At 37.5% G+C, this 15,898-nt stretch overlaps 1 protein-coding gene across 3 annotated transcripts in view; it reads left to right on the top strand.

The window, feature by feature from the left end:
* Window positions 1-15,898, top strand: part of LOC137298313 (thrombospondin type-1 domain-containing protein 7A-like) — a 320,745-nt gene that overhangs the window by 266,142 nt on the left and 38,705 nt on the right. For all 3 annotated transcript variants that reach the window (XM_067830517.1, XM_067830516.1, XM_067830515.1), the window contains exons 20-23: window positions 353-467; window positions 987-1,252; window positions 7,087-7,186; window positions 8,483-8,692. In XM_067830517.1, coding sequence (XP_067686618.1) covers window positions 353-467; window positions 987-1,252; window positions 7,087-7,186; window positions 8,483-8,692 — 691 coding nt within the window. The remainder of the gene's footprint in view (window positions 1-352; window positions 468-986; window positions 1,253-7,086; window positions 7,187-8,482; window positions 8,693-15,898) is intronic.

The raw sequence follows: 15,898 nt of genomic DNA, 5'->3' as shown, positions 1-15,898 counted from the left end.
CAAAGGTAAGGGAGAGAACTTGTGATACCATTGTGTCAGAGTGCAGTGTGGAGTCTTAAGTAACAAGAACTTATGAATGTGGAAGTAATAATGAACCTCATAGTGTAATTGTCCATGCCACTGTACAATATGGATTGGAAGTGTTAATCACCCTGTTTCCTATTGTAATTCTTACGTGCTTACTGTCCTGTCATGAAAGTTGCTTTTAATTATAAATTTATAGTGGAAGGGTAAAGGTGTAAACTTAGTCTCATTGTTATATGTTTGATGAGATGAATTCACTCACTCACTCACTATTGGATAGGCAATCTGTGTATGCAGAGTAATCTTGAGTTACCTCACTTTGTTCCAGATCCAAGGTGAAGTGATTGAGTCCATGGTTGTGTCGTGTGAGATACCATGTGATAATGACTGTCTGCTTTCCGACTGGTCAGACTGGACACCATGCACAACAGAATGTGGCCTCGGTATGTAACATAATATTTTAAGTCTGATAAAGTATTGATAAAATAGTTTGAATCTTCAAATTCATGGAGTTTAATTATATGTTTTGTGCAGACATACCGGTGATAAAACTCTTGCATGAAGGTTCCAGCGTAGGAGTGGCTCTCCAGTCATTAAATGATTCTTGATAATTGTCCCTTTAGAGATCAGTTCATTTTTCACAAACAGTATCTCTGTAAAAAAGTGATTCATGACCACTTGCAAATGATTTCAGTTGAAACTGTATCATGGACATTGCTTCTTGGCTCAGATTTTTTAAGAATATTGATGGATGTTTTTTGCTCTTGTTTGTCAATTCTAAGTATATCATCAGTGATCTGCAACAAGTAAGGGACAGTGATATTATCAACCACATTGACATTTTGATACTCTCTCAAAGATCATACAAATAGTTTACACAAAACATTCTCTAATGTGAAATTCTACTGTTTGAAGTCATGTGAGATTCACTCACTCACTCACTCACTCACTCACTTTTCCAGGTGTTACACAGAGGAACAGGACAGTGATTGAGAACCCTCTTGGAAATGGTCGAAGATGCCCTCCAGAGAGAGAGCTGCGCCAATCCAAACCTTGCTTCAAGAAAGGCTGCTACCGCTGGGTGGTCTCTGATTGGTCAGAATGTGAGGCTGAAACTGGAGTTTGTGGAGAAAGCATACAAAGACGTAATGTTTCCTGTGTTGGTGAAGATGGGGTGGCAGTTGAAACCACCAAGTGCCCCGTGGATGTGGCCAAGCTGGTTATGAAGGTAAGCCTTCCTAAATCCAAACAAGCAACTGGACATTCATTCAGCATAATGTCCCTACAGACTGAACCCAGTTAACTTTTACTTGTTAATGCAGATTCTGTAATTGAGAAATGTTAGTGGTAGCACAGAATATATTCACCCTTTGAACAAACACCTTTTGTCATCACTGATTTTCAGTGATCAATAAATTGTTGCTTCTGCACAGTCTTTTAACTCTCAGTCAGATCTTTTTGAGGCAAATAAGTGACACAGTTTATTTTGTGGCATCGACATTGTATATTATGAGTGCTTTTAGCTTCGTTGGTTTCACAAGCTGACCAGTGTTTGTTTTAAGACACAATCACAGTTGCACCCCTTTACAGTGCCAGGATCATGCATTCTGCAGGGTTCAAACACAGATTTACCTGATTATGATCCTTATGATCTGTCAGGATCATGTCCTTCACCATTCAGAGTAGAGTTAAAGGTTTCCAAACCCACTGACTCATTTTGTCATGTTGGATACCACGCCATTGTACAACAGAGCAGTCTGTGCTGACTGCAAAATCAGATTTGTATCTGTGGGACTGCATAGGGCTTCTTCTCAAAACAGCCTCTCTCATGCTGAAGGCATCCTACTGAGGAGACAAACATCTAATCTTTTGAAGGTCACATGCAACCAAGAAATCAAACATAATTAAAACTCAGTTATCACATATTCTTGATATATAAAATGCATTGATGATTAAGAAAAAAACCTGAATGAACAAACTTATAAGCATATAATCCCAAATCAGAAGTGCAATATTTTGTGCTTGGGTCTACCTCCCTCGAACTGAAGCAGTTGCGGTACTGAACACGGTCAGAGCCGGTGGGTGTGCACTCAGGTGTGATGAAGCTTTGTCATTGGTCACTGGTTTATTTACTGATACGCTTAGCTGGCTTGTTTATGACGAAAAGCTGGATAGATGTTAAGTTCAAATTGCATGTGGTCAGTGATTGAAGTTGTGCATTGCATATTAAAAATACAAGAAAGCCAAATGGAACATGACAAAATTTGTGGTGTCAAATAGTTAATACTCCAAAAACTGTTTCTAATTTATCTATTTTTACTATGGAATATTAATGTGATGTTTTCGTATTTGACTTTAAAATTTCTGCCCTCAGGCCACAACAAAATTGATTATTTTGAACAATGCGAAGTAGGGGATAATGTATTTTGATCCAGACATATGTACACATTGTGTGTCAGTGGTATTTAGTCAAAGGAAGTGTGAATTAGTTCTTGCACAACTAGTATGCTAAAACATCATCCCCTTGATAATCTCCACATGAAACTGTTTAGTCAAAGCTCGTACTCGGTGTGTAGTGAGCTGTTAGCTGGATGATGTCATTCATGGTCAGAGTGTTTTGTGATCATGAGAATAAGCAAACTATTCATTGATCAGGTTGTCAAATATGTGATTTTGGGTGAAGTAAGAACCAAATCAATGCAATCGTGTCTTGTAGATACCACTAGCACATATTATCAAGTTTGTGAACAAACTTTTAAGACATATGTTATCTGACAGATGCCATGTGGGTATCTTCATGACTGTAGTTTGTCCAGGTGAGAAATGAAGAATTTTCAGAATGAATGTATGATAATGACAGTGAGTCAGTCATTATACTCGTGTTTCTAGAAAGAATTGTGGTTCTTTTCCCTTCTAATAACATACAGACATGAGGTGTTAGTTGGATATCCACTTGGTCACCATCCCTTCTTGAGGGAGATCATGTTCTAATACACATACAGAGCTTGCCCTCAGTTCTTCTGATATCTTGCTATGAGACAGATAAGGTCACACAACTTGTCCTGATATTGTTTGTTATCCATGACACACTGACATATACATCACACCAGACAAGGATACAGTCCTTGAATATTCCCTCTCTACACAATTATTCCAAGATAATCCCCCATCCATAGAGGAGTCCCTGTGTCAGTCCAGGGAATTGCTTTGCTGGAGGCCTATCACCTCTGTAAACCCTCAAAAACCAGGCTTTTCTGCTTTCATGACTTGCAAAACATTCACAGCTATTACCCAGTTTATGGGAATATTTCTGAATTAGCTTCAAGATCAGAATATCTTTTCATGTAAAATCTCCAGATCTCTTGGATTTGTGGAGAATTTATGGCTCACTGGCTTGGTCAGCATGACAGCAGTCAGTAGCCCTGCTATTTGCCTGGCGAACATGATTCATATATATGTCAGAGAAAAGGAAAGTGAATAAAAAGATATTTGGGAGTAATGATCGTAAGCATGTATTTCAGGCATGTGTCTCGTTGAAAAATCAGTTTTAATGAAATAGCCTAGGGTGTTGTTTTTTTTGCTCTCTTTTGATGAAAATCCTTTTATCAGCCATGCAAACATTCTGATATAGTGCTTTGATGAGGATTTTGTCCACTTCAGTTAAATCTTGAAGGAAAGTCACATGATCAGGATTCTTGATAACAAAAGGAATCCACTGTGTAATTAGATTGATATCTTAGATTTGAAAAATGGAAATTTTTTTAAGGAACATATGGTATTTCTTTCATTCCGTGAAGAGTGTATTGTGGAACATTTCATTAATTACAAGGTGGAAAGAGATATTTTATCATTACAGATTTTTTTGTCTCACCAGTCATTTGAATTACAATCTCTATGTCAGACATGAGCAGCAAATGGATAAAACTAGTTTTAGGGTGACAGTACTTGTGTGAAAGTCATTACACTAAAAGTTCAAAAAGTAAGCCTAGTACATTTCCTTTTATGATACATATGTATGCAAATGCATGAATAAAATACTTGTAACTCAAAACGTTTTTATGAAATAACTTCTTGAAAGATATTTGTACTAATGGCACGAGTTCCATATTTTGCCATATGACAAACACCATAGACACAAAAAGACATAACAAACATTTTTCATTATAAACGTGGAATTGTGCTTGATGTGCTGCAACCAGGATCTGTTTATCGATATTTTGTTTTTATTAGATTACTATAAATTTTAGATGTTTTCACTTGGGGATGTGGCTTGATTGACAGGAGCTGGCCAGGAAAGGTGTTATACCATACTGATATAACACTTCAGTACTCCCCACAGACTTGTTTTCTCTTTCCTGCATACTGATGTGTTAGGCTTTCAGAATTCCACAAGAATTTAAACCATTGGGAGAAAGAATCTTTTCAAGATGAAAACTTGAAAAGGTTGTGCTTCTTCTCTCCCATTTTGGAGACTTTTCTTTGACAAAATTCTACAGTTTCCACTCTACTTGAAAACAAAAAACTTGAATAAAGGCTTCTTGTTTTTTCAGCAGGTATTTTCTGTGACTATGGCAATGGTTTAGTTGTTGTATTCACCATCAAATGTCAGGTGATTGTAGACAAATTTAACTGCACGCAATGTCTGTCTTGTGTCTTAGCTGTACCAGAAGATGGTCATTGGTTATAGTCTTGTCTTTCAGCTGAAAATTTTCTTGTATAATAAGTGAAATGTTTAAATACAATCTGGTTTTTTTCCTTAGACGTTGCATTACACAATCAGAATACAATCCTGTCAATGTTACCGATTGCTCGATAACATTAAGAACTACCAACTAAAACCTCCAAGCAATGGACATGTGCAAGGAGTTGTTTGAGGTTAGTGCTGCCACATCTCCTGGGGCGCTATCTTTGGGCTTAATGACCATGATTTTACACATTTACATAGAACGCACTGATGGGAAATGATGGCTTTCATAGTAAATTGGGAAGACATGTATAAAAACTAAGAGCTTTGAAAGCCATGTTATTTCTTTTTTTTGTGACATGATGTTGATCACATATTCCTCAAACAGTTGAAACAATAAATTTTAGCAATAAAAATCAACTGTTGAATCTGCAATATATTTTCAAATTTGTTTGTTCTTCAAAGAAATGAATTATTGGAGCCTATTATAATAGCCATCCTTGTTTATCTGCTGAAACAGATCCCACTGGGATTAAATAGAGGCAAAAATATTAAAATTGAATAGATATCCTGAAGATTATTGATGACACCAGGGATGCATCATGATAGAAGTGTCAGTTTGTCATTCTTAGATGAATTAGTTTCCACATTCATATTTTCTTTACCTGTATATTAAATTACAGACAAATAATGTCAATCTTTGTTTTCCCAAGGTTCTCTTTCTCAAAAGCTGTTCATAGACACATGAAACCATGGTTAAGGATGACAGATTATAAATACATGTAATCATCTGAGATATGGCAGCAGGTGTGAGATATACTACATAGCTTCAGGTTTCTTCATAAACATGTATGTGTCTTCAAATGTGCATTATCTGTTGAAACAACCACTAGAGACAACTGACTCACTGATTGATGGAGGATCATCACCCTCATCAAGTGTCCTGGCATACCTGTCTGTTTCACTTGTTACTGATGGAGCCTTCTCAACTGATTGTCTTCCTATGCAGTCTCAGTAAACTTAGCCTCAGTGCTTTTGTTACACTCCACACTCAGTGGTGGAGCCTAACGAAAAGCACTGAGGCTAAGTTTACTTAGACTGTCTTCCTATGTAGTTATGTATTCCTCGCCAAGGAATAAATGTGTATATATCCAACATTTTTGTACAAAACACATAAATATATATGTTATTGGAGCTTGATCTTGATGTGCAGGCAACAGTAACAAATGGGAAATGTATTTTGAGACAATTTTTTTTTTTTTTTTTTTAAATGCTGAGAAAGAATACATGTAACAAATGTGATGGCCGTAAAAATCTAGATTTTCATTCTCTGTCCACAGAGGTTACATGTCATATTTTACTACAAACATCTGTTCTTATACGTCACTTTCATGGTGTGAGTATTCAGGATTTGTGACTGATTTGCAATCAGATTTAATTGTGCAAAAACAGTGACGTTATTTCTTCTTTCATTTTCATTTCTTCTAGATAGAACTCTAGACAGAATGTAGTCTCGTAGACAACGGACAAGCTAGCCACTAAATGTCTCGAATGTCACATCAACACAAGTCCCTAGCAGAGTATGAATCTATGTTGCCCCACATTTGCTTGTATTAGTCAAGTTTGCTCACAGTCAGTGTAACGTGTTCTGATTGGATAGAAAGAAGGGAGATAATTCATGTTGCGATTTTATGAGATCCATGAAATTTGGCCATATTGGAACCGAGGTTCATAGGAAGATATGACAAGTAACCCCTGTGGGCAGAGAATGCTTGGGTAGTGGTCTCACTGAAAATTGAAAATAGTTTTTGAAATTTCACTAGACCAATTGTTTCTGAATGGCAGATGAAAATTGTACATTGGCCAAACAAGCCACTTCATGAGTTGAAAATGGCACAATGGCTCAGCTTTATAGTTCTTTCAAAATCACCAATGTATATCTAGCAAGCATATACAAACTTAGCACAGTGACATTGTAAGTGTTATCAGTGACAGTGTGAGATACAAACTTGTACCACATTGGCAGAGTGAGATACAAACTTATAGCACATTGACAGTGTGAGATACAAATGTATACCACAGTGACAGTGTGAGATACAAACGTTTACAACTGTAACAGCGTGAGACACAAACACATACCACAGTGACCATGTGAGATACAAACATATACCACACTGTCAGTGTGAGGTACAAGCTTACACCACAATATAATGGAGGATTTGCCTCACTGGTGTCCATTGTTTTGCAGGAGTTTCAACCTGAAGACAGTATGTTGAATTTATTTGCCTGAATGATGCATGATTTGTTTAGAAATCTAAAGGAAGTTTTACCTGAATGAAACTTTGAAGTTCTCCAGATTATCATTCTTCATCTTCCAGACAGTTCAACCATGCCATGTGCCATGTCCAGGAGAGTGTCTCATGTCCAAATGGTCGAAGTGGAGTGAGTGCCATATCAGCTGCCAGGATTTCATTCATGGTGGGTATAGTCATGCACACTGACACCCTTAAAGGGACAAACCAGCAGCTTGTGATATTATTTCCTGCTACTAGAAGGAGACTCATGTGTTGCTAATCTCACCACTACTCTTTATTTCATATGGTCCCAAGATGCCCGTAATTTAGTTCAGTACTGCGACCAGTATTTCAGGAACTGCATCAAAACCTTATGACACTTCTGTATGATGCCACATTTGTTGTGTTCTTTCACTGGACCCAAATCTGCTGAAAGATTGTTATCAAAATAAGAAATACACTTTAAAAAGTGAAATCAACCTACTTTTTTCTTTCCATGATGCCTCCAAGCTCTTGACGGCCATTTTAACAAACAGGAAATAAAGTTGACCGGAAGGACTTTGAAATATGAAACTTTCCTACTATTAATGACCTTCTGCAGTGGAGCTTCTGACTTCTTGCTGTGAGTGCTGTATCCACTAGGTTGACATGTCACCTACATGGCACATACAGTGTCTTTTCAGGAGGAATTGGTTAGTGTGAATGTTGAAGTCCTTGCCATGGGGAGACATAGGGACAAGAATGCTACAAAATACTTTCCTTTTAGGCTTGCAGATGCTTATACATGTATTTATATAATGATAGGTCACCAGCAGCATGTGCTGTATATGAGACAAGGGTTACTAGGTTTGCCTCTTGGGTTAACCTTTACACTGAATTCAGTCATCAGGACTAGGTTAATTGGAGAGTGGGATCAGTCTTGAGAGTCATTTATTTTTTTAGCTTTTTTTTGCTATCACTAGCAAACTTTCACAATTAAGACCCTGCAATTTATGCTGTTGGTGTAGTTTGCAGATTTTGTTTACGTGGCAGAAATAATGTTTTGTTCAGTTGTAGTATTGACTGTAGGGTAGTCACATAATTGTGTGATAGGATTGTGTAATATTATGTTTGGTGTTTGGAAGTCAATTTGTAACAGTCTAATGGCTAAAACATGAACCAGAGCAGTCAGAGAAGTACCTGACTACCTTTATCAAGTCAGACGACTAAAGCATTTGGTTTTTGTCAACACAACATATTTATTGGACCATCAGAGAATTAAAAAATTCAAAGAATTGTAAATACACCCCAACGAAGTCATCTAAACCCAACAACCATCATAAATACTTTGACACTTACAGTACTAAGATAACTTTGTGTATGTAGGCCCAGGAAGCTCAAGTCAAAAGGTTCTTAAATCAGTAAAGTAAAAGGTACCATGCACCCAAACTGTCTGAATGAGTCATTTTGTTTAAACTGTAAGACAACTCTTGTGTCTCAGATTCCTCCCAGAATATTGGGGTGAAGGTTCGATCACGGGCTATCCTGGCACACCCCCGTCAAGACAATGTGCCCTGCAGTGAATTGCTTTGGGAGGAAGCGCCTTGCCATGCCCAGAGATGCTACTCCTTCTACTGGTTCCACACAGAATGGAATCGGTATGGGAAGCGAGATGTGTGGTGTCAGAGATCCGATGGTCTTCATGTCACAGGTCAGTGTCTGTGGATCCTGTTTTAGAATTTTCAATTTTTCCTAAAAATGGTTGCATCTTATCATTATATATTTTCTGCATGACATGCCACTTACATGGAATTATATTACAAGCTTTTCCAGACCATATGGGCAATGCTCAAAGCCTGTTCTTGATGTTCTTGACATGCGATTGCTAGAATAGCTCATCATCTTTCTTTAAGTGCTTTGGTGCCACAGAAACAAACATTACTGCAGCTGCTACAAACTGTTGTTGTTCAGGCTACTAACAAACAATTGTTCTCCCACCTGCCACAAGCAATCATCACTGCAGCTGCTACAAACTACTGTCGTTCAGACAACTATCAAACAATTGTTCTCCAACCAGTCACAAACAAACAATCATCACTGCAGCTGCAACAAACTATTGTTGTTCAGACAACTATCAAACAATTGTTCTCCAACCTGTCAGAAACTAACATCACTCCAGCTGCAAACAATTGTTCCTGCTACAAACTAATAAACAAATAATTACTGTTCTTGCTGCAAACAAAAGAACTAACAAACAATTGGTTTCCCTCCGGACAAATAAACAATTATATTCTTATTTCAAAACATTTGATATTCCTGCTGCAAGCAAACAATTCTTCTAAGGGATCCTGCAACAAATATGGCTACAATTTTTATTCAAGCCGCTGCAAACAAATATACCAACAATTTTTAATCCCATCTGCAAATTCTTGTCGTGTTGTCCCAGGTGCTGTTCCATTACTGAAACCAGTAAATTTCATTCCTTGGTTTGTGAACAGATTTTTGATGGAACATGAATGTTGTTAGTTTGTTCCCTGGAAACAACTGGAGAGAGAACTTCATTCTTGATGAATCTGTTGTTGATTAAAAGCAGAAATAATATTAGCAAGTTTTATGTTCAATAGTAAAAGAAATAATATATATTCTATAATAGAAACCATTTTGTTTTCAAAAACTGATCTGATCTTTTATTGTGGTGATATTGACAACAGTGACTCAGCATTGAGTTAATCATATCATGCAGCCAGAAACATAGTTTTGTAAATCATTTTCACAATATTTCTATCAGTACCAAGATAAGACTTCAGGACCAAATTTTGAAGATCAACAATGTTATTGACATGTGAAGATCTGTAAAAAACTGTTATCATCATTATCAGTTACATTGATCCATACACTTACTGCATTGATGTGGAAAACTAACGGAGAGAATGTGAAATCTATATTGTCATGTAGAACTTATCCTCCTTGTGTCTGCAAGTCATGTATGAGAGTCATCAGCCCCCAAAAAAACTCAGCACTGGAAAACAAATCCTGGTTTTTCAAGTAATCTGTGATTACTGTTCCAAGAAAGGCACATGGCTCACATCCATCATAAAGTAGCAGTTTTTATACATCTCACCTAAATATATCTGAAGAAATTTTGTTCAACTCTTATCCTGAATACCGTTTGTTGGATTGTTTTCAGATTTGGTTTCTTCTTTATCTGAAAGAGAATTTTTATGAGATTTAATTTCTTTGAAGAATTATGGCAGTTGTTCAGCCAAACCTTATTGGTTGATGAATTGGTTTTTTTAATTTTTGAAAGGAGGCATATGTTGCAAATTTTGATAATGCTATTTGAATTTTTTCAAGATGTACATCAATTTAAAAATTTGAACTCGGATAAGTCTCTTTAAGCAAAAACATGATTTTCAATTTTTTTAAGGAGCCATGTCAAATTACATATTTTGAACTAAAAAATGGTCCATATGGAAGTAGTCTTCAACCAATACCAGTAGCCTGAATATAATTCAGTGGATATATTTCAGATTTTGGAATCACAATATCTATTGGAGAGGTGAAGTGCAAAGTTATATTTTGAAATTAACTGAACGTTTTTCACAAATTACATCTGGAACTCCGCATAAAATCTGTTCAGCCATTTACTTTACACCCACCACTACACTCCAACAACCTCCACCATTCTCAAGGAAACGTATGCACTCCATTACTCTCGAAAACACTGCAACACCCTCCACTATACTCGACAACACTCCAACAACCAACACAACACTCTATCACCCACCACTACTCTCCACAACACTCCATCATCCACCACTACGCTCCACAACCCTCCATCACCCACCACTACGCTACACAACGCTCCAACACCCACATTACACTCCACAACATTCCAACGCCCACCACCATACTCCAACACCATCCACTACGCTCCAACACCATCCAATACACTCCACAACGCTCCAACACCCACCACTACGCTCCAACGCCATCCAGTACACACCACAACACTCCAACACCATCCACTACGCTCCAACACCATCCAGTACATTCCACAACACTCCAACACCCACCACTATGCTCCAACACCATCAACTACGTTCCATAACACTCCAACACCCACCACTACACTCCAACACCATCCACTACACTCCACAATACTCCAACACCCACCACTACGCTCCAACACCATCCAATACACTCCACAACGCTCCAACACCCACCACTACACTCCAACACCCACCACTACACTCCAACACCATCCGCTATGATCCACAACATCCACCACTACTCTCCAGCACCATTCACCACTCTCCACAATGGTCAAACTACCTTTTCTGCACTCTACACCTCTCTAACACCCTCCGCAACATGTCACGTTAGTATCTCCACTGAAACCAGACCAAGATGGTGGCAGTTTAACTTGATTTGATGACATGCCTCAGTTAAACATGGTTGTGCATCCATCAGCCCACAAGAAACGTCTGATCCTTTCTTTTTATGAATAAGATCAAGAACATTGTAGCACCTACTATTGATTTAATAACAAAATTAAATGGACAGACTACTACCAAGGTATCTTGCATTAATAAATAACCACCCCTTGTCGAGTAAAAAAAGTCTTTTCTCCCTAGCCGGCCCTTATGCTTTACCATCTGGTGTCGATATCCTTTTACTGTGAGGAAACTTTGAATGGAATATGGGCTAATCACATAAACCAGCCTCCAGCAACTACACTGGAAGGCTTCAGTGGAAAACATAAAAAGCAGACTGTGTTGCTGAGACCTATCATATGACTGATCGGAGACCAGTTAAGGGACAGGAGATGGTGTGTTTCACAAACCTGTTGGGTTCAATCAAAGAATAAATGTATCTCTTGATGTTGTAGACTGTTGATGGTAATTAACAAGGTGTTGTCATGACATTCACAGCGTTTTTCTCATATGCTACTCTTACTATGCTTTGCATTTAAATGTTTTACTGTTCTGATGTGATGTGACCATGCAAGTCAGTCATGTAAGTAAGTCTAAGGAATGTCAAGAGACGTTATAAAGTTTTGATTTTGTTGTTGTGATATTGTGTGTGTGTGTCTGTTTGTGTGTTCATGTGTATGTTTATACCCTACACATGTATGTATGTGTGTCTGTGTATGTATGTCTGCATCTGTGTTTCTGTGTCTGACACTGTATCTCTGTGCATCTGTGTGTCTGACTCTGTATGTATGTCTGCATCTGTGTGTCTGCCAGTGTTGGTGTGTCTGTGTATTTCTTTGCATATCTGTGTGTCTGTTTCTTAGCATGTGTGTCACTGTGTGTGTGTGTCTGGTGTAGTGTGTTGCTGTGTGTCTTTGTATCCCTGTAGACATGTCTGTCTGTGTGTCTAGGGGTGTGACTGTGTATTTCTGTGCATCTGGGTGTGCATGTATGTGTGTGTGTCTGCAGAAGATATGCAGTCTTAATTTCACTTTATTTGATTTGCTTATTTTGTGTAAAGTGGAAATCATCAGGACATTTTCACTGAAAACAGACTACGTATTCGCAGGATCCGAGATTTTGGAAAAAGAGGATTAATAGTAGAGCATATTGCTGTATGTGTTAGGTGTCGAACTGAGAGACCGGTTTTATGTTTACATTAATTCATAGCTTATGTGTGCATGTAAGCACAGACAGACAGACAGAGATTTTGCATTTACACGTGAAAGTACCACTATCTTCTTGATCTCTCTGTCACCTAGTGGACTCTATTAGAGCCTTAGAGTCATAAAGAGACAGCAGTTTGTCTTCCCATGAGTCTCACTGATGGTTCCTATCACAAGGAGATTGTACTGATACTGAAGACTGCGGAGTAGGACACATCAAAGAATGGAATATGTGAGAGGTTATTGCCTGGATAAAGAAGTTGAGAGCTGGGTCAAGGCTTCCTCTGTTATGCACTGTGGACTCCTTAATTAGGCAGAGTGGTGTCATGCTTACAGGAACCGTTTTGCATGTCTCAGAAGGTTATATTTCCATAGTTTGATGCCTCTGAATTTCCATTTTTAAGGATAGGGAAAGATTCCCTTAAGTGTATTCTAAACATGCATAAAAGTGAGAAAACAAGTGATTTATATTCAGAGTTTGACAGGAGCACACTTAATGCTGTGTATGTTTGAGTTATTTTGAGAAATAAAAACTATGAAATTGAATACAACTGATTTAGAAGAAGTGCCTATTAAGTCAGATTACACATTATGAACAAGATGAAATTTGGCTGATTACAACATTATAAATACATTTCCCCATGTCATCACGCAAACTCTGAACACATGTAGTTGATTAAGAAATCTAATTCCTTCCTTCAACAACTATTGCCCATCAACACTGACAATCAAATTACTGCTTTTAAGAGAATCAGAATATTTCAACACTGGCAAATTACCTAGCCTCCGACTTCTTGGTAACTGGGTCTGAAATAACGGAGAAGCTCTTCTGTGAGTGAAACAGCAGCCAGCTGAGCTTGAGACGGGTTGTTGCTGTTATGAATGTGACTGGAGGCCCTCCATGGTTGCAGTATTGATTGTGTAGGATCTGACAGAGAGGACTACAAGCATCTCACTGCAATGATGGACACGTGTATTACTCAGTTCCTGTTTCTACCGCTGTGATTTCAAAAAGGATTTATGGATGTTTCATTGATGCAGTGTTTTAAAAAGGTAAATGGAACTTGTCTTCATGTTTGGAATATTTATCTTTATGTGGCAACACACTTTAGAAATGAATGCCCTGTTTTGCTTAAAGACTTTGTACTTTGCGTATTCAGGAGTTCAGATAGATGTAAATCTCTTTGTGTTCCATACCAGACAGTAGAGACTTTATAATTAAAAGATGACTTGTTATAATAGCATTTAATCATGCTAAATCTACTTGGAAATTTACAAACTTTAACAGGGCTTCCATCTCCACCTCTTGTATATCAAGATCTTGTGATACAATGCTGCGTCAGTCTCCAAACCTTGGCTATGTTAAAGCAGGAATTTACCTTGACTTACATCTAGTACTGAGGATTCTTGATAGCAAGGTGTCTGTGCAGGCATTTGGTTTACAGTCCCACAGCGCCCACTTTAGCTGCAGCTAATAGAACAATATATGTGTGCTGTCATTATCTGTTTACAAAAAGGTAGTCCTTGTTTGAGTTAAAAACTTTTGTGATTGAGTGAAAAAAATGTATGGTTTGTCTGAACAATGTCAATATGGAACCTGCAAAGCATGAGTCCAATCAGAAAATATTGTTTAGATTTTCTGATTAGAACAGAAATATGATATGAAGCTTATGTACAGTTATCAGCTTTGTTTCATTCTTCTACTTGAGTCTTGCCACCTTACACAAAACAATGTTTTCTTGCTTTTAGTGATGCAGAGATTTTCAGTGATTAACAGTACCAGAAGGTAAAATGTCAAGATGTGAAAATAGCTTTTAGGCCAGACTAATTTTTTATCTTGTTTTACAGATCTGACTGCTTTACTTTTTCAAGAATTAGAAAAAGTATAAAAGTAAATTTTCCCTCTCTTAAAAAAATCCTAATGTTTTCTTTGGCCAAAATTTTAAATTGACAAGAATTTATTTTTAGATTGTTTTTTGCCCCGTATACACTTCATAAATTGTCAAAAAGTACTTTGAGTACTTAGATGGAATATTACTATGATTGGCAATTTTATGTATATTTTTTTCCCTTCCTGGCCTTGGGTTTTCTGAGGAGAAAAATCCATAATACAAGAAAAAAAAAATTGGTCTTGCCTTAATATCAATTGTAACTTGCAAGCCTACATATTTATTAAGGCCACATATATATATAAGTAGGGGCTCATGTACCCGCAAGGTTTGTTTATGTTACATAAACATAAACAAACCTTGTGGGTTCATGAGCCCATGGACCCTGGGGGAACAGTGAACAATGTATTTATCTTACAGAACATCTGAAATGCGAGCCGAATCGCCATTTTGCAGACAACACAATATAGACAGATTTAGAGTTATCTCCCTTCCATCGATTTTCAAACGCAAAGCATCGGTAATTTCCATGCTTGATGCGTGATTCAGTGTTATACGAGATAAAGAAGTACTACCATGAAGCACCAGAAGAATTCAGAATTCCCAGCAGTGTACATTGAAAATAATACATCACCTGTAAGCAGGGTACATTGAAAATAATAGAATAGCGCTTAGCCAATCAGAAAGCGACATTCATGTGTGAGGTAAGATAAATATATATATATATACAGTCACTTACTGTCAACTGTTCACTGATTGGCTACTGACAGATTGACACTGGCTACTGACAGATTGACACTGGACAGAATTATCTAACTGGTATCATATCTTTGTCTACAAAGGCTCTTATATTTATCATCAAATAACCATATAAACCTGTGAACATACTTTATACTGAGTCAATGTTTCACTGCCTTCCTTCTGCAGAATCAGCAATATGGACTTTTAAATGCCTTTTAAATAATCCCTCACTTGACCAACAAGCATGTTTTTTTTATGCCAAGTTGTCTGGTGTGGTTGATGCAGCTAACACATGGCACATGCATCATGGTCAATACTGTACCATCACTATGAAACATTTCTTTTACAATTCATTCCGTCTAGAACAATAAATTATGTGTGACCAAAACATTGATTTACTACCTATATGCATCAAAGCTGTTGTGACTGATAAAATGATACAGAAAACTGAAATGTACCTGTGGTGATACACAAATGGGTTATGTAACTAACAATACCCTTGCTTTAGTCAATTACACAGTACCATGTATCATGCACCATGTATCAGAGCTAGGAGGGGATGGGGAGAAGTCAGTTGATTACAGTACCATGTATCATGTACCATGTATCAGAGGTAGAAGGGGAGGGGGAGAAATCAGTCAGTAGA

Source organism: Haliotis asinina, chromosome 10 (assembly GCF_037392515.1).
Source record: "Haliotis asinina isolate JCU_RB_2024 chromosome 10, JCU_Hal_asi_v2, whole genome shotgun sequence".
NCBI lineage: Eukaryota > Metazoa > Mollusca > Gastropoda > Lepetellida > Haliotidae > Haliotis > Haliotis asinina.
This window is presented reverse-complemented; position numbering and strand designations above follow the sequence as displayed.